At 32.6% G+C, this 19,242-nt stretch overlaps 2 protein-coding genes across 2 annotated transcripts; one reads left to right on the plus strand and one right to left on the minus strand.

Moving 5' to 3' along the window:
• Positions 1 to 667: 667 nt before the first annotated feature.
• On the plus strand, positions 668 to 6,123 carry LOC105650933 (P-loop containing nucleoside triphosphate hydrolases superfamily protein). The gene is made up of 11 exons (XM_012237900.4): positions 668 to 950; positions 2,057 to 2,268; positions 2,379 to 2,441; positions 2,616 to 2,726; positions 3,114 to 3,188; positions 3,322 to 3,390; positions 3,465 to 3,530; positions 4,518 to 4,592; positions 4,682 to 4,780; positions 5,253 to 5,387; positions 5,526 to 6,123. Exons 1-11 carry the CDS (start codon positions 746 to 748, stop codon positions 5,661 to 5,663), a joined length of 1,248 nt encoding a protein of 415 aa, XP_012093290.1. The 5' UTR covers positions 668 to 745; the 3' UTR covers positions 5,664 to 6,123.
• Positions 6,124 to 6,941: 818 nt separating this feature from the next.
• On the minus strand, positions 6,942 to 16,377 carry LOC105650934 (ABC transporter G family member 24). The gene is made up of 14 exons (XM_089722968.1): positions 15,704 to 16,377; positions 15,288 to 15,364; positions 14,167 to 14,439; positions 13,671 to 13,734; positions 13,441 to 13,587; positions 13,249 to 13,283; positions 12,954 to 13,027; positions 11,706 to 12,724; positions 10,539 to 10,835; positions 9,733 to 10,224; positions 8,922 to 9,070; positions 8,307 to 8,596; positions 8,076 to 8,209; positions 6,942 to 7,452 (listed from the first exon to the last, which is right to left on the minus strand). The coding sequence occupies exons 1-14, from the start codon at positions 15,943 to 15,945 to the stop codon at positions 7,296 to 7,298; spliced, it is 3,450 nt and encodes a 1,149-aa protein (XP_089579094.1). The 5' UTR covers positions 15,946 to 16,377; the 3' UTR covers positions 6,942 to 7,295.
• Positions 16,378 to 19,242: the final 2,865 nt, after the last annotated feature.

Raw genomic sequence — 19,242 nt, forward strand, 5'->3', positions numbered from 1 at the left:
ATTAAGCTTAATAAGCTGTTAATTCAAAATTTAACTCAAACAAATGACTCATAAATCATACTTAATAATATTTAATCAAGACTATTTAAATTCATAAAGAAAATAAATTGCTTTGTATTAATCATTTAAAGTTACTGTGCTGTAACTTATAGTGGAATTAGTTCTCCCAAATTAACAAAATATTAATCTATTTAACTAATTACTCCTTAAAAATTATAAAGACAATTATTATATCCAATATAAATAAAATAAAATTGAAAAAAATTATATTGATTATTCTTAAATATTTTCAAAACGGTTTATATTAATAAATAGAAAAAACTATGGCAAACATTTTAAAAAAAATAACTATCACAAAACTATTTATTTTTGTGGACTGAGGAAGGATAAATTTATAGGAATGCAATATAATAATTAGTAAATTTAAATGATAAATAAAAAACATTATTAAAAATTTAATTTCTTTTTATTTTTAATAAAATAAAAAGTGTATTTATTATGTAAAAATTAATTGCTGATAAATGAAAAGTATTAAATAATATATACATATAAATTTTATTATAGAACAAACAGTAAAAATTTTCTTGACGAGAAACAAACAAGTTTTTATATACAATTATCTCACAAAAGCAAAAGAGTTTTCTTTACTTCTCTATAAAGATAAATAGTAGTATAGGTATATACGGACACACACAGACGAACTAAATTTTGTTCATTACCAGGAGCAGCGATTGTAAGAATTAAAATGGCAACAACCAGCGCTTACTGTTGTATGCTTCCTTCTACTTATTCTTCATTTTCTCTTCGTAAGTTGTATACTTCAAGGAACTCCACAGCAGCAACAGTGGGTTTGCTTTCTTTTGCGCCAAACTCCCACGTCTCAACCTCTCTCCAAACAAGCTTTATCGCCATCTCTATCAGGCAAAAGCCTTTTAGGAATTCACTTCGAGGTGATTTCTTCCATACCCAATTGTTATGAATTGTTATTCTGTATAGGCTTTTATCGTTTTTCACCTGATTTCGGGTTAGCAATTTCAGTCGGTTGTAATATTTTGGCTGTAGTCTTTTGGTCCAATTATGGAGTTTTGATGGATTTATTTGTACTTTGTGTCTTTGGTATATGAATTGCTGTAGCGCTACTTAATTCGGATGTTTAGAATTAGATATATATATTCATGAACTTGTGATTAGGTAATTGTTTAGTTTAGGTGGTTATGTTTGGCAAAGAAAGACGAGTTTGGTAGCGTTTTAGGGGAATTAAAGTGAAATATAATTGCTTTAGGAATAATATATAGTGCAATTACGAAGAGAAAAAAGAAGTGTGGAGACTAGAACAGAGGACTTACAGTGCTTTGCTCATTTTGAATTGATGAAGGAAAGGCAAAACGGAAAATTGAGCTCCATTCCATTCAATGTGATGATAAATTTTCTAAAACTCGAGGTTATAATTTTTCAGGTTTTGGTTATTTATCTATCCATCCACTTCAAAAGCAAGGATGCAAACAATAATTTTTCAGGTTTTGGTTATAATTTTCACCATGTTAATGTGTTATGGAAGATTATGCAAACCTTTTTTGTTAAATTGTGTAAAACAATTTTTTTTATGCCAAAAGCATTGTGTTGTGAGTGAGTCCATTTAGTTATTGAGAAAATATATGGACAAAAAAGACAGTTTTCTAACTGACTAAATATTTCCATTTCTGAATTCCAACTTGCACTTGGGCCTTGGCACATGTTGTATACTGGCCTTAGGTGAATATGGAACTTGCTATTTCTAAACCACATATGACACAGCTATAGAGAATGATATATTTAGTATCTTCACTTGCTATGAAATGTTAGGATTTTCTTATGGAAAATGCTTGACTGGATACATGCCTGGATTTTCCTAGTTTAATATAAGATGTGAATTGAAAGTTTGTTTTGTGGCACAATACTTGATGGTTTGGAAGGTAATTTTAGACAGGAGTGTCCCTTGTAGTTTTTAACAGTTATCACTTCTTAGGACCACTTGGTTTGTGATAAAAATGAATATCTCATGTGCTATTTATTTCAGTGAGATCAGTAGTTGCTCCAGCAGAAGATGTTGCTGGATTTGATGATATGGTTTCTGGGACGCAAAGGAAGTATTACATGCTTGGCGGAAAGGGGGGAGTAGGAAAGACAAGTTGTGCTGCTTCACTTGCTGTGAAATTTGCAAACAATGGGCACCCCACTTTAGTAGTGTCAACTGATCCAGCACATTCTTTGAGTGACTCTTTTGCACAGGTTTGAGACAAAAAAAAGAAAAAAGTTTTTTGTTTTGTGAGATCTGCTTTGCACTTAAAAGAATAGTCTGACTAGCAGTCATTATGCTTATATATATGTTTCTCATTTAGAATTTAACTGGCGGGGCTCTAGTACCTGTTGAAGGACCTGATTACCCACTGTATGCACTTGAGGTGTGTGGAACAATACTTCCTGTAAATTTATCAAATTTTTTTTGCAACAGTAATAGGTGTTCCTTTTATGTTATAGTTAGAATTGCTGATAATGTACTTGAAAGAACTAATTGTTAATGAGTTTATGGTAGTCTGTTGGCTATATGCTGAACAAGAACTGTAGTTTTAAAACAGATAAACCCTGAAAAGGCTAGGGAAGAATTTCGTTCTGCATCTCAAAAAACTGGAGGAACTGGGGTCAAAGATTTCATGGAAGGCATGGGCCTTGGAATGCTCGTTGAACAGGTGATTTTTATCTGTAGTTATTAGCAATTCTACTTGAGATACTATCTTTTTTGTTCTTGCCTCCAATGACTTCAAGGCTCTTATTAAGAATTCAGTTACTGTCATTGTTCTATGGGTTTACAAATATCTCTTTTTTTGAAGGCCTCAATGATAGGGTACATGTTTACCATCACATAAGTGTACACACTTTTTTATGTCGGATTAACATGGGATTTTAAACCCAGGACGGGATAGAAAAGTAGTCTATTATTTCATCTCCATCTTTTGCACTGTGAATGTGTTATTTCCCCATATTATAAAAATAACGTTGGGAACATTTTTATATAATTGAGTTTTTCCTTATTCTGGTCCCTGATTCTACCTGTTTTGATTCCTATGTTGATGAAGCTAGGGGAGTTGAAATTGGGAGAGCTACTGGACACGCCTCCTCCTGGTTTGGATGAAGCTATAGCAATTTCAAAAGTGGGTCTTTTTTCTTTCTGCTTTGTCATTTTGCTTGTTAGATGCATTTGGTCTGTCTTCTTTTCTTTTTTTTTTTTTTTTTTTTTTTTTTCTGGGTTCCTTGGCATTGCTGATTATAGTGCAAACTTGGCAGGTGATGCAATTCCTAGAATCACCAGAATATAGCATGTTCACTCGAATAGTTTTTGATACTGCACCTACGGTGAGCAAAAGTTCCATATTTTATGTGACAATTTCTAAAATGAATCAGTTGAGATTCATGATTGTTTCTTACAGGGACATACACTGCGACTCTTGTCCTTACCAGACTTCCTGGATGCATCCATAGGCAAGATATTGAAGGTAGAAAACCAATGTCACAGCTGAGATAACTCATTTTTGTTAAATCAATTCATGAAAAGTCTGCAAAACCACTAGGAAGTTCAATAAGTTTCTTGGCTAAGTATATATACGTGTCATTTTCATTGTGTTAATATTGATAGTGCGTGTTCTAAGATAAATGTTTCCATCCATAAATTCCAGATCTTTAACTTTTGAGTATGGTTTCAGAAATGAAGCTAATGATGAAGGAATTATTTCTGTAGGCACTTAAAACCATGTTAAGGATAAAATAATTTGGTTGATATAGTTGAATCTAGAATTTATATATCTTGGGGAAGTACTAAATTTAAAAGTTAAATCAAGCAGCTAGATATTGGAAGATTATTCCTAGCATTGGATCTTCCATTTAATGTTGATTTGGTATTGGTTGGATTGGATTTAGGTAGAGAATGTTGGTAACCTTTTTGTGAATATTTTCTTTTCTTTCTTTTTATTATTACCAGTTTATTTGACTATCAATGCATGGTGATTTCATTTTTATTGAGTTAATCTTTTTCTAACTGATTTTGGGGTGCTTACCGACAGTCTGTTCATGTGGCTTAATTTACTGTGTATGTTCTTGTTAATATCAGTTAAGAATATACCAACATTTCTTTGATCTTGGGGCCTCTTTTACGTGCTTCCCCAAGACACTAATCATGTAGTTTTCATTATTGCTATGTTGGTTGATTATCCTACGTTTAGTTTTTTAAAATAATACGTGATCAACTATTGCCCTTCTTTTTGTTCTTATCCTCTATTGCTCTTTGATCTTGTACAAGAAACCATAATTATGTCTTCTATTTGTACTGATTTATATTTTTCACATTTGACTAGACTGTGGAGTACAATTTTAATTTCCTTTCATTGCCTCTTGTATAATATTAGTTTACATGGACTTAAGTTTGAAACAATTTCTTACTTGGTTGCAAGTACATGACTCTAGAATCATTTTGCATTTTATTGCAGCTTAAACAAAAAATATCTTCTGCCACATCTGCAATCAAATCTGTTTTTGGCCAAGAAGAAACCCGACAAGATGCTGTAAGCCTGAAGTCACTGGGAGCAGATCTCGTGCTCAGTCCATTTAGTTTTCTCTCTTTTATTTTCAATAATATATGTATATCTTACAGGCTGACAAGTTGGAACGACTGAGGGAAAGGATGATAAAAGTGCGTGAGCTTTTTCGTGATACAGACTCGACAGAGTTTGTCATAGTAACAATTCCAACGGTAATAAAAATTCCAGATTTTCATTTGAATATTCTCTATATGCCTTGCTGATTGAAGAGTGAATTTTCTTTCATTTGAATAATCTCTATATGTCACACCAAGGCATAGCGTAGTGGTAAGTGCAGATATGACTTGACAACAAATTTAGGTTTAAAGTCCCTCTCCTAATACTCATATATATATATATATATATATATATATTCTCTATTTGCCTTGCTGATTGAAAAGTGAATTTTCTTACTTGTAGGCTTGGAAAAACCTAGTTCCTCATTCAATTAATAGAATGGTGCTTACTTTTGTCTTTCCTTTGTATTCTTATGAATGCTTCGCGTATGAATTGGGGACAGATAATTCAATGCAGATCTATTTGTGGCTGGATTACTCATGAATACCAAAATGTCAAGTAGCTAATTGCATTATTACTATCTTAGGGTATAATAGCTCCATTTTACCCTTTTATTTATTTTCTCAGGTAATGGCAGTCAATGAGTCCTCTAGGTTACGGGCCTCCTTGAAAAATGAGCATGTTCCTGTTAAGAAGCTTATTGTTAATCAAATTCTTCCTCCATCTGTCTCTGACTGCAAGTTTTGTGCAATGAAAAGAAAGGTATCGATTGATTTATCATTCCTCTGCAGCCTGTAAACTTTCAATAGCAGCAGAAGCCAAATTTTATGATATTTAAATTGTAAGTTCACCAGGCAGTTAATTGAGAAGCTTCATTTTCTGTTAAAAAATACATTTCAGGATCAGGGGCGTGCTCTTGATATGATAAAAAGTGATCCGGAACTCTCCAGCTTGACATTGATACAAGCACCCTTAATTGATGTAGAGATCAGAGGTGTTCCAGCACTTCAATTTTTGGGGGACATCATATGGAAATGAGCTTCTGCAGAATGACACGAGACATGTACAGGGCATTTCGATCTTTTGGTTACAGTTGCTTACAAGTTATGCACACAAATTAAGAATAATTATGTTTTAATGAACCAGAAGTTCAATTACACTTCATAGCAACTTACATGAGGATACTTTTGCCAGTAGCAATCAAAAGATACAGAAGGTGAAGCCCTCAATGCCGATGAATATCGAGCAGGAAGCCATTTATGACAAAGAACTTGACCCTAAAAGGAAACCATTTGAACATGGTTTTGTTTTAGCATGTACAAATTGGTTATTTGAGCTAAGGGAATTTTGCATACATCTTTTATTAAGTCATTGAAGGATAGAATCATTATCCATTTTGTATGTTATTGAAAGTACTGGGCAATACCCTGTCAGAAAGTGCAAGGATTGATTTACTTTCACACTATGATAGAAATGCTGATGGAGTTTGTGAAAATCATCTTAAACCTTCAGGTTGGAGAGACTAATTTCATAACAAACCTGACAACAGTTTTACAATTTAATTCATATGAGAGATAGGGTCCGTTTCGTTCAGCTATTTATATCAACTGATAGTTGATTATTTTTCGCTTTTGGTAAAATTTTAACAACAGTCGCTATTAAAATATAAAATGACTATTGTAGACATAATTATTTTTATATATTATAATGTGTAATGTACGTGTATCTTTTTTATTTAAGTTGAATGTATTATTTTTTATTTTAATGTATTATATGAATAAAAATATTAATTAAAATTTTAAAGTAATATTTAAGAAAAAATTTAAATAATTATAAATAAAATATCATAAAAAATATTAATTTGGAATAAAAATAATTTTATTAATAATTTTTTTATGAGGTTAATAAAGCTAAAAATAATATAAATACGAATTAACTACTAGCTGAGCTGATACGAAAAAACTTCTAATCATAGTTCTTAACTGTAGCTTATAGAACTGTTGGATACAAAACAACTATCGGCTGCATAAATAAGCAAAACCAAACACACGCTTAGACTAGGAAACTTGATTTTTTCTATATAAAAAAAAAGACTAATGATGTATTAATATAATCCTTCTCTTAAGTATCTAAATATTTGTTTCTCTTATACTTTTTTTCCATCTAATTTTTTAATTTATACAAAATAGTATAAAATTTGTCAATGGTGAATTTTTTTTCAGGCCTCAAACTTTTCATCCTATATCCATTCCTGACATCCCATAAATGTGTATGTTGATCTCATGATGCAAGTTGCAGTGCAGTGGCCAATGGGCATATGCAAGTTTCTTGAGTTTGCTTCTTATTCTCCATGGCAAAAGCCTGGAGGTACTAATGGCTACAAAAGTTTGAAAGTAGTCATCCAAAACTGTTATCACAATGAATAGCCCATACCATTACAAGAAAGAAATGGATTATCTGTAATGAGGTTTGCAGCAATTTTGCCCTAGACTATACTACAAAACTTGGAGAAATCCAATAATAACTTGTGTGTGTGTGTGTGTGTGTGTGTCATTTTACAGAATATTAAAGGTGACATTGCCTACTTTATATATATATATATATATATATATATATATGCATATGCAAGCACAGAACAATGCCAAAAGAATGGTGTCTGGAGCGGCAATCTCACTTCTTTTTAAATGTTACCATACCCAAGAATGCCAAAAACCTAGTTAGTACGCCAATAAGGATAAGAATGGAAATACAAAGACCCCAGTTATGGAGATCATAACCACTTTTTCGAAGTGCACCGCAGCGAGTGATCAACCACACTCCATAGTACCTGAATGGAAAATGAAGCAGAAAAAAAAAAAAAAAAAATAGTACATGCCTCATCAACTGTTTTTGAGATTTATACACTGTTATATCTTCATAATACAATTTTGTTAGCAATTCTGGACGTTAGAAGAATCCATTCTCATGTTTACGGGATTACGCCTATCAAGGTTTTGTTTCAAATTTGAGCTCCTAATATAATTCAGTTATGGTTAATTAATTCACAATACATTTCAGGTATGTGCATTGTGCTAACTAATATTGCATCATAAGCTAATTTGGTGTTTCGGAAAAAGACCAAGCAGTATTTTTCCTTTGACTACTGGCATGCATTATTTTCCAGAATATTTGCTAGACCAGATGAATCAGCAGACTCATTGACACACCTTAAATTTGAAATTTCCTTCCATGAATATAATCCTGGTGAGGTATGAGGTTAAAAAATAACGGAAGGCTCCAGTTGATGCGCTCATGTAATCTACTTTGTTGTTTATTTATTCATTGTAAATTTTTTTTTTTTTTTTTTTTTTTTTTTTGTATAATCTATAGTATGAAGTTCTATGAAATACCGAAGGGTACATAACATGCATTTGGAAATTAACATATGCACAAAGAAGGTGATTGATATACCTCTCAGCATTTGCAATCACAAATGCTTCCAGAGCCCATTTAGGATAGCATAAATTAGCTATGTTCTTTAAGGCTTCACTATCTTTTGGCCTTGTTGCAATGAGAGTCAAAACGACCGGAAGAAGAACTGACCACTGCAAGAAATGAAGCTTGACAGCATGAGTAAGTGACCTATGCAGAAATGCCAATCAATTTATAGAAGGTTTTTTACTGTGAACTACCATTACTCACCAGCTGGGCTGGACCTGGCTCAAAAAAGATGGCCAAGGCATAGGCTATACCAGTTACACAGTAAATAAGGCAGAGCAGGACAACATAATTGTCAGTGAAGGAAGATCTCGGGTTGGTGAAAGAATAGAACATAGAGAGATACACCACAGGTTTTATAATTGTATTAAAATGGTCAATTGTGTCCTTGGCCAGAAAATAAGCCAAGCTGCTCATGCCAGATGCACTCTCTCTCCAGTACTGTAACTTGTCAAGTGAAAACGATCTCAAAGCTGCTATTTTGCCAAGAAGTGCTAAGAGCATAGATAAAAGTAGTGGTAAGAAAACAATTTTCTTCACAGAGAAATATTACATTGAATTATTTATAATAGAAATCAGATAGATACACCAGTTCTAAAGCATTTTTATTGATTATCTTCTTGTGTTATGCCTTTATATGCAACTTAACAGTTTATGGTCAAATGATAAACAACAAACATGAGTTAGCTGGAGACAAAATCAAGTCAGAGTTTAAACAATTGATAAATTTCTGCACTTACAAATCAAGGCAGCAGATCAATTAACAAAAAGAGGACAAAAAAGAAAACTCACAGCAAGAGTGATGGTTTTTCAACTTACAAACTGCAATAATAGTATATGTATAACCAGCAGCCCCAAAAGTTTGATCATTGACTTTTGCAAGTGATCCTAAGCAGGCCCCAGCAAGCAATAAGATCAGATAATCTATTGCTTGTATTTTAGCTTCCCTTAGTCGTTGTTTACTCACCCTGCAAGATTGTGAACATCAAGAGTCATCAACAGAATAGAAAACAGAAACGGTTACCTCGGATTTTGTTTCATGGATACTCAAGATCTTAATAATTGCATTTCCCCTTTTCTAGGGGCAAATGCCTGCAACTGATTATTTATTTTGTAAACACTAATATAAGCTCCCTAGCACTATGATAATAAGTAAGGAAATTAAAGGGCTACTGTGTTTTCAAATGATTTCCTATGATAATATCTATTACGAAGCTTCTAAGTAAAATTCACATTTATCTAGTCATAGGACACCAGTCAGAGCAGTCACATAGTTTAATCAGAATATGACCAAACCTTCTAGATGTAATCATCCCTGTAACTTCATTAATGGGTTTGTACATGACTAGTTACCCCTTCAATTTAATTATTACAATATAGACACTTCCTTGAAAAAAGAATAGCAATTGGAATTGCATGGCATATATATTTAATATATATTATAATCACAAGCACCTTCTGTCATATATTAATGAGAACTTACCTGCCAAGGGATTATTTGTATTGCTGGAATAAACCAATACAGAAAATTTCTTGAAACAGAAGGGCAATTGAAAATACATGGCCTATATATTTAACATATATTATACTCACAAGCACCTTAAAAAATCATATATTAATGAGAACTTACCTGCCAAGAAAGTATCTGTATTGCTGGAATAGACCTGGAGTTCTCCGGTTTGATAGGTCGCTCGACTTCAAAAAATTATGCCGTATCTTATCCCGGTGCAACTCCACATGGCTCTTCATATCTTGCCATAATTCCCCAGCAAAAGATTGCTCCTCCACTTGAACACTACCAATATTTGATTCATTTATGGTATTTATGTTGGCTGGTGGCGCAAGTCTAGCAGCATGCCACTGCATATCTGGGGGTATGGAATACCCATTATGAAGCATCCATCTGATAGGAAGCTCCTTATAATTCATACAAGAGCTTGCACTTGGCATTACTATACCCTCCAAAATGTCAATATAGTAGTCAGGGGGATTAACGCGCTCTGGAACATGGATCCCAAGGCCTGCAAAGTATTCTTCAACTTTCTTAGCTGAACCATGATAGACAACAAGGCCGCCTTTTGCCAATAGTACCAAGTCATCAAACATTTTGAACAAGGTGTAGCTGAAAATGAAGTTCTAGCAATTAAGGAAAAAGTAATTATAGGAGTAACAACAGCCAAAATATGCCAAGAACACAAAATGAGTTCTGAAAAGTCTTTCTTTATAAAGTATAACTCTTTGAAAGTTGCTTTAACTTGTTTGGAAAAAACAAGCATTTAGTGGTGGCAACACGAAACAAGTATATAGCGATATAACAATCTGAAAATGCATACTCATTCATGACATTTTTGGTTGCCAAAGAAATTTCAAAACAGCTTGCGTTCCTGATGCATACGTTTGGATGAAATGTGGATCAATCTTAACCATGAAAGTTACCTTGGTTGATGAACAACCATGCATATATTCACCCCTTCAAGAGCTTCACGCCGAAGTGCTTTAAGAAGAAGCTGAGAGGATGCACTATCCAGACCAGATGTGGGTTCATCTAAGATCAAAAGTGAAGGTTCCATTACCATTTCTAATCCAACATTTACTCGCTTCCTCTGACCTCCTGAAATTCCTCGCTTCTCTACCGTTCCAACCAAAGAATCCCTCACTGTCTGTAGGCCCAAAGACTCAATAACTCTTTCAACAATCAGAACCTTATCCGGTTTTGGCATGTAAGCCGATAGTCTTCAATAAGCAAAAGTCCATTATGAAAAAGAAGCAGCAATTTGAAGGTCATCATGCAAATTGCAGAAAGAAATAGATGAGCCCAGTACAAGCGAAAAATAGTAGTACATGCAAGAACATTAATTTAGCAATTACTTCTCAGAACAATTATTCATAAATCTAGTTAGAAGGACCATCATTTACATGGAGCAGGTTGACAACATCACCAAAAGGGATGGAGAGTAAATTTCAGAGGGTGGGCTAGTGTTTCATGCTTGGATGTTATTCTGCAATTGTCAATGTTTCTAAATTTTAATGCTACTTTTTGATTCAGCAAGTGAATGAAAGGTGCACTCTCTTCTAAAAGAGCCATAAAACACTTCCATTTATACTTATTACTCTAGTCGAGTATTGTATGAAGGCAACAAGCCACCAACATAGGAAAGTGATAAGTTTAACACCTTAAAATTAGGTTATATTCAATGATTGTGGCTTAACTTAGTTATGGAGTTATTGAAACAAAAGATAGTAGGACCAGAACCTGAGCCATTAGGCTAGAGTAGCATACTCTAGCAAATGAAGTCAGAGTGCACCTCAAGTTTTCTATTTCTTTCTTTACTTTCCTAAGTTAATGAAATGACTTTGCTCTAATTTACTTAAGCATCTCAAGATAATCATAGTAAATTCGTCATTCAAAAGTAGTAATCTCATAACATAACTCCTGAACAGCTGCACAACTACGTTCCTCCCTCCTACATATAATGCAGGCTATTGCTTATTGGTCGAGAACTAGTCGCTAGTGCTTGAAAATAATATGGTTTATCATGCATAGGAAATTGATAATAATATATGATTTTGCTGTTGAAATGTGAAAGAAGATAGGAGATGCACCTGCAATGAGCACTGAACCAAAGATTCTCTTCCACCGTTAAGTTTCCATGCACAATATCATCTTGTGGAACAAAACCAATGACTTTCTTATATGAGTGGATGGATTCATTTTCCCCGTTTATAAGAATCAAACCAGTCATCCAGCATCCAATTGGTTTGCCAGCAAGAGCAGAAAGAAAGGTGGTCTTTCCAGCTCCTGATGGACCCATGACAGCTGTAACACGCCCAGGCTTTATTTTTCCGGTCACACATCTTAAAAGATGCTTGTTTTTTGCTTTTAAAGTCAGGGTTAGGTCTTTGAATGAAATCTCAATTAAAGGCCTTCTTTTGATTTCAGTATTAGTAGCCATCTTAACTATTCCTGAGAAGGTAAGATTTTTATTCTCTTGTTCCATAGCTTTCTCTTTCTCAAGTTGAGCATATGCATACTTAAAAATCTGACTATGAGAAGTCATCTGTTTTTCCTTTGGCATGTGTCTTGTATCATTTGGTTCTAAAATTTCAAGATTGATACCCTCATAACCATCAGGGTCATTCTCAATTTCATGCATCATCTGCATGAGGTCAACAGATTCCTTTTTCTTTCCTTTTGAGGGTGCAGATAATGGCACAGATGTAGAAAAAGGTTCAGATAATGGCAGAGATGTACTTGAAGGTGCAGAAAATCGCAAAGATGTAGACAAAGGTGCAGATAGTGACAGAGATGTAGACAAATCATCTGACTGCGTAGGTAGATATAAATCACCTTCTACTTCTGACTTATCCTTTTTCAAAATCATAAGTTGTTCAGGATGCTTGCTAAGTTTCTTACGAGAGAATGTCCGTGAGATATGAGCTTGCAATCCACTTGCATGTTTCTTGGCAGCATCTTTTGCCCTCGTCCACCTTTGACGTGCTTTCACTGTTTCCTTTGCACTCCTTGCTGCTGCTTCCCTGGATTTAGCCAGTCTCCTCTCTCGAGTGGTAAGAACTTGATCAGAGCAGTTGTAAATAATGACTAATACAGTAGCTAATGCGGCCTGCATAAGCAAATGAATGGCATCTATGTATATAAGGCAGCTAATTCTTGTAGGTGTTACAGAGAAGATGTAACGCATGTTATATAAAGAGCTATAAGAATAATGAACGAAACAAAAATTTTAGAACAGGTCTCTCTGAAGCATGTACAAAATAGGCTGAAAATCATTTGCCTCGGTTGAAAGATTAATTATTATATATCCAATTAAGATGCAAACATGATCAGCTTACAATGAGCATAATTCCATAAGCATGAATATTTTGAGTTGTAGAGTTTGCTTTGCACGAAGTTAATTTGAAGCAACCTGCACGTTGATCAGCAGGGGTCAAAACCGGAAATTAGAGGAGAGGAAATGCAAAATTCTGGACACAGAAACAAGATAATAATAATAATAATAATAATAATAATAATAGCAATTATATGAATCCCGAACCTTCATCGAACTAAAAACCCAAAACTTCATCACAACAGCGTATGCAACTTTACTAATGATGAAGATGATAACAATAATAACAAAATCCTTACGTGTCTCAGATGTAGAGCCCATCCGGCAATACTGTCTGTAATTGCATGAAGACAGAAGTTAGTGTAAGTGAAAAACAGACATTAATGCAAAAAACTAAAGTTTTAAAATATTACAATCCAATTGTGAACAAGTTATAAAGTTGTACCAAGATGCAAGGAAAATGATAAGCGGGGTTGGGGAAAAAATAGTACCCACTACTGCATGAATTTTTCTGGACTGTTGTCGGACAGTATGATCCTGCTGAGCAGAATATCTCACCACCACTACCAACATCAGCCCATATGTTTGCCCCTCCACAAGTATGGTTTGGCTGTCCAGGAGGTAGTTGATAATGATATCTGCAAAGCCATTACATAGTTTTTCAAATTATAGGCCCATAAGATGCGTAGGGCGAAGTTTATAGAACTAGAGTTAGACTTACGGTTCGCATAGATCAGTTGTCTTATTGAATTTTGCAAGTGGACAATAGGAACCTAGTGGGCAAGCTTCAAGAAAATGATGCCAAGGGAAACAGATAAAAATATCAGACATTAATTGGAAAAGATGCATATACATACACATCAATAAAACAACAATTAACTTAATTTGGGAGATACAAAGCAGTAAATAGCAAACTAATGGTAGAGTTGAAAGTAAGGAATTAAATGACTCGACATTTCTACTAATGTTCTTCGTGTAAATGATGATCTAGTAATATAAAATTATAACAGACTACTCATAATTCAAGTTTCTGGTATCCGGGGAAGACATACACACATCATGGACATGGGCACACGCAAATACATACATTTTAACACCTAACCTTAGAATGACCAGCTACGTCAATTCAAAAATAGAATAATTAGCGTTTAAGGATTCTCAATGCACATATGATAGCTACTTTCAAGAGAACATTTACAGTATTCCTGAATGCTTACGTATCATGCATGTGAGACCATGAGGACAGAAGAAACCCTCACAACAAGTCTGACAGTTGCGAGTTCTTGCAGGAATTTGCTGTGAATTTTCAAGGTCAACTTGCTGATCTTGAGCAATACTGCAAGCCCATCCCGGCTCACAACCAGAAACCCATGAGGTTAAATTACAATTCTTGTTTGGTCTCAAATAATTGTCGTATGTTGATGACTCAAAGAAAGTATTAAAGTAGAATTTCACTTCTGCTGCTGTACATATCCGCCGTGTGATATCTCCTATTTATCATATTAAATCAAAGAGAACAAATGACAAAACCAAAGGATATGTCAATATGAGAAAAACAGGATAAAGAGAATAATTTAATTCAGGTTAGAACACCTATTACACACTTCAACTTGACCCATAGAACACTTATAAAATTAAATTAATAAACACTTATCAGATAGTTGGAAAATGTAAAAGTCATTGTTCCAAAAGTTGTATTAACTACATATCAAATCAATATTTTGTATATAAAAGCCAAAAACCTTAAAAGTTGTTGTTGCTAGTCTGAGAACTATGCAACTTTACCAAACCTTTAACTTTAGGGGCAATGACAGGTCTTCCGCCAAGTTTTAGGTGCCACAAGTTTTTTTGGTGAAAAGTTCAGCGGTTTTTATGTATTTGGCCCTTAGTTAATGAACTAAAAAGTGCACATTAGTACCAGGTTTTCATCAGAAAAGAAAACATGTGAAATATGTAGCAAACTAACTTCAACAAAACCCAGCTTCCGGAAGGTCCAAAAAAAATTATTTTTTCTAAAGTATTCCCATCCTTAAATTTTTATAGCTATTCATTCACATTGCCAATGCAAAATGAGTGAGAATTCTCCAATTTTTAGTCCACAAACAAAGCCAACGAAAAAAATAGCAAAGTCCATAACCTATTTTCAAATTATTTGTTTCCTGGAAGTGAAAACCTATGCTAAACTAATCATTAGTCTGCTTCAACTACTGCCAACTGAATGAGAGCAGCAAAAATTACATTTCAAAGTATTTTGCATTTTCTTTTTTTTTTTTCTTCTATTTTCTCAGCAATCAAACAGAATGCTATTTGTTTGGTTTTTAACGAAGTATTTTTGTACCTTTAGTTTTTTGAATACAAGTAGCCAAAAAGTCCAAATTGGAAGAAAAATTGAATGCTTGATTCCAATCAGCCTTCCTGAAACAAAATGAGCTTGTAAGTTATCTCTATACTGCATTCAGTACAGAAATCACAAATCTTCTAAAACAAAAGGGATGGAATAGGAAAAATATTAAAACAAATTGGTTCTGACACAAACGTTAAATACCTAAAACAGCATAACAAAAAAAATCAATTCTCAACATTTCATTAGCACCAAGTACCAATTCAACATAGCAAGAAGCACCTAAATTCATTAATAGCCCATATTCTAGAACAACATCAAACATAAAATGAAAGATTAACTTTCTTTCTTTCTTGTTTCCTTAATTTTCCGATAAACCAAATTGAAACAGAAGCTAGAAAAAGGCAACTCACGGGTCCTTCACGCAGAAACTGGACCGGGTACTGATCTCGCTACTAAGAACTGCTGTCAGATTTGATATTCTGCTGTAGACAAGTTGGGTGATTAAAGGACGAACGGCAGGGTTGTTAATTTCATTATAGTCACCCACATCTTGACACTGGACAAGATGCAAGAAACTGAAAACAAAAATAATCCGCAACAGCATTGTCCAAGAATTGTAGATATTAAGCTTCTTTAGGCTAATTTCAGCCATTGAAGAACTGGAAAGCTTATATTTTTACTTTAATCAGCATAAAAAAGCCAAATGCAACTCAAAAGTTATCAAGGAAATTGAAAAAACTCATTTTGGGAGTTAAGAGAAATGGTAAATGGAAAGATTGGCGAAGAAAGCATCCAAATTGAGCTTAGAAACTTAATGGAATTTGAAGTTATTGAACTTGAGGTGAGTTTAGAGGTAAAGGAGCATGGTTACTTCCAAGTCAATGGCTTTTTGAGGTTTGCATAAACAAACAGGGAAAGAGAACATGTCAACGACTTGGCAATCTTTTGCCGGCTTCTAAGACATGTCCCGTCGTGGGTATTGTTTTTTGTTTGATTAATTTGGTTGTAATGAAAATATGAAAGATTAATGAAGGGAGGAAGGAGAAGAGAAGAGAAGAGAAAGAAGGTTCCTACATGTTTTTTTTTTTTTTTTTTTTTTGAATAACATGTTTGATTAATTAATACTTAATACTTAATAGAAAGGCATTTGGCAAAAGATCATGATTTTTTTTTTTAATTGTGACAATAAATCCTAATAGTATAATTTCAGTCATAATTGCATAAATATATTTATAGTAACTTCAGACCATGCCTTTTTTTTTCCTAATTCAAGAAAGTATCAAATGTTGATTTCATAACTCCAATTAAGGCTTAATTGAAAACAATAAATGATTTCTGAAATTATTCAATTAGTGGAATCTTTATAAGAATTTCATTTTTATAGTCGGACTCATTTTATTTATTTATTTGGATAACAAAGGATTATATCACTCCTTTCTGTCCATTAAATTTAACAATTTTTTATTTTTTAGAAGAATTAAAAAAAATGAAATAATCTCAATTAAAAAAATAAGGATAATCGACTAAATTATCTTATAATTAATGTCAATTTAATTGAATAAAGTTTATTACAGATATCTAAATAAGGATAAAATTGAAATAAAATAATTAATGCAACTTCAAATTTTAAAAATGTTATTTAAATAGAATAAAAAATTAAAATAGTATTATCATGTTTTCTAACTTAACCCTTGTCTAAACATGTCCATTAAATTGATTAAAGGATAATTTAGTTAATTAATCTTATTTTTTTATAGGATTGAAGTAATTTAATTATAATAATATAATTTTAGTTAAAAGTCAAAAACCGTCAAATTTTACAAAACAAATATAGTATGTAATAAATGTATTCATTTTATATTAAGTGAACTTTATTCTTTATTTTTAGAAGAATATTAATTAAACTTTAAATTTCATGTAATAAAATATAACCTAGTAGTAAGTACACATACGACTTAGTAATATATTTTGGTTCAAACTAAATATCTTCTTAATTTATCACAATGATAAAAAATAGTATATTAATTATATAAATAGTCCGAAGTTTGTTAAAATAATGGTAGTATTGCTATTTTTTAAAAAATATTAGCATAGTATAGTTTTTGACTTACCAAAAAATTGTTTAAAGTGGTATATGTGTGTATCATTCATTTTTAAATTCTTAAACTAAATTTATGTTTAATATTTAATTTCGTTGTTATTTATGGATTTTCTATTTCTAGCAAAAAAACTTTGATCATAAATCAATAATTAGGATTATAAATGAGCAGGCAACTTATGACTCGTTCATAATGTAGTTCAAAAAGTTTGTTTCAATAAATTTAATAAATTGAGTTCAAGCCTGCTTCGAATTCAAATTTGAGTTTAAGTTTATAAACAAATTAATTTTTTAAATTAAAAATTACAAACAAATTGATTTCAAATTTAAAAATGCCTTTGAGGAGCTCAATTCTAGTTGAACAGAATTTGCCTTGCTACATTAACCGCTAAATGGTTGGTTCTAACTAAAGGATATCAAGTCAAATAAAACTTTTGAAATATAAACTAATTTAAACCAAACTGAATCAAATTGATTCTGATGTCAATTTTTATAAGTATTTTTCAGGTCAATTCAATTTGAAGTCTAATTTTTTAAACTTCATGAAACTGAGACCAAACCTTAAAAAAAAAAAAAAAGAAATAAATTATTCATTTAAATTGAAATTCATATTAAAAAAATAGACTAAACTAATTTAATTGGTTTATTTGGTTGAATTTAAATATGCTCCGCAATTATGGATGTCTATCAATGAAATATCGAAAAATAATTATTTAGTTCCTCAAATTTACCATAATTATTTAAGAAGTTTCCGACATTTTATCTAATATTTAAGTCATTCTCACAATTGCCTCGGTGTATTAAATGGTCCTCCGTCCAGTTTTAATTATTTTTATCGTTAAAATGTGACAAAATTGAAGAGAGAGTTGAGATAGGTTTTTTAAATGACAATTCATGCCCTTGCACAAAAAGCAACACGTATTTATTAAAACCCTCCACCACCACCACGGCCTATCCTCACCACTCCTCCACCACTACCACCACCACCTGTCAACCACTAATCAGAGCCTTCACTACCTCAGAGTCTCTCCAACTAATACCACCTCCCAAACCTCTACCTCAAACTCCATTTCCTCATCCGCTCTCCTCCTCTCATCTTGCACCTTAGCCTTCTCTTCAGCCGAGGAAGCAACAGCGGAACATTGAAGACATAAGCGTTGTCTCTGCATCGAACCTCCACTCCATGGGATAAGGGTGTTTGGCAAGTTGATTAAGAATTGATTTTGTTTGGCCAGTTATGGAACGAGGGAAGTTGAAAACCAGATTTTGTAACGTTGTTTTTACATATATCGTGAGTGATTTTTATGTGGGTGATTTGGCTGTTATTGGTGTGATTTGTTTATCTTCAATGTTAATGTTCGATTCAAAAGACTCCATTTTTATTTTCAGGGTTTGAATTTTTAGATTTTGATTTGATTTTAGCCTTTCTCAACAAAGCATGTATCGTAATAAAGTAATTAACTCGTGTAATGCCGCGGGCTTTATCTAGTTAATTATAATTTATAATGAGTTACATCAATCTTTTACTTGTATTATGCTATGTTTACCATTTTTTTTTTAGTATTGATCTAGTTTAAAATTATGTTCGCCACCGATACCAAGATGATATTTTTGAATATAATATATTAGGATTTCATTAAAAATTTCAAATCAATATAAATAATATCGGAGACATGACCACTCTCCTAAAACTAAACATAAAATAAAATTATTATAACTAAAATAATTATTATTTGCTGATCTAATAAGAAATCTTAATGAAAATTGAAAGGTGAACTTGAAAAAATTAATAAATCTTTAAAATGACTAAATAGACAAACTCCTAAATCTTCTATACATGATATAATTCCA

Source organism: Jatropha curcas, chromosome 6, assembly GCF_041381405.1.
Source record: "Jatropha curcas cultivar XTBG-Jc1 chromosome 6, XTBG_Jcur_1.0, whole genome shotgun sequence".
Lineage (NCBI taxonomy): Eukaryota > Viridiplantae > Streptophyta > Magnoliopsida > Malpighiales > Euphorbiaceae > Jatropha > Jatropha curcas.

What these genes read in the sequence shown, in the direction of transcription:
- LOC105650933 (XM_012237900.4), top strand. Translation starts at nt 746, where the DNA reads ATGGCAACAACCAGCGCTTACTGTTGTATGCTTCCTTCTACTTATTCT. An exon ending in TTGGAATGCTCGTTGAACAG is followed by an intron (nt 2,727 to 3,113) that starts GTGATTTTTATC and finishes ATGTTGATGAAG; the next exon opens with CTAGGGGAGTTGAAATTGGG. An exon ending in AAGCTATAGCAATTTCAAAA is followed by an intron (nt 3,189 to 3,321) that starts GTGGGTCTTTTT and finishes CAAACTTGGCAG; the next exon opens with GTGATGCAATTCCTAGAATC.
- LOC105650934 (XM_089722968.1), bottom strand. Translation starts at nt 15,945, where the DNA reads ATGGCTGAAATTAGCCTAAAGAAGCTTAATATCTACAATTCTTGGACA. An exon ending in TTGTATTCAAAAAACTAAAG is followed by an intron (nt 14,440 to 15,287) that starts GTACAAAAATAC and finishes TATGATAAATAG; the next exon opens with GAGATATCACACGGCGGATA. An exon ending in ATGGTTGTTCATCAACCAAG is followed by an intron (nt 10,225 to 10,538) that starts GTAACTTTCATG and finishes CTTCATTTTCAG; the next exon opens with CTACACCTTGTTCAAAATGT.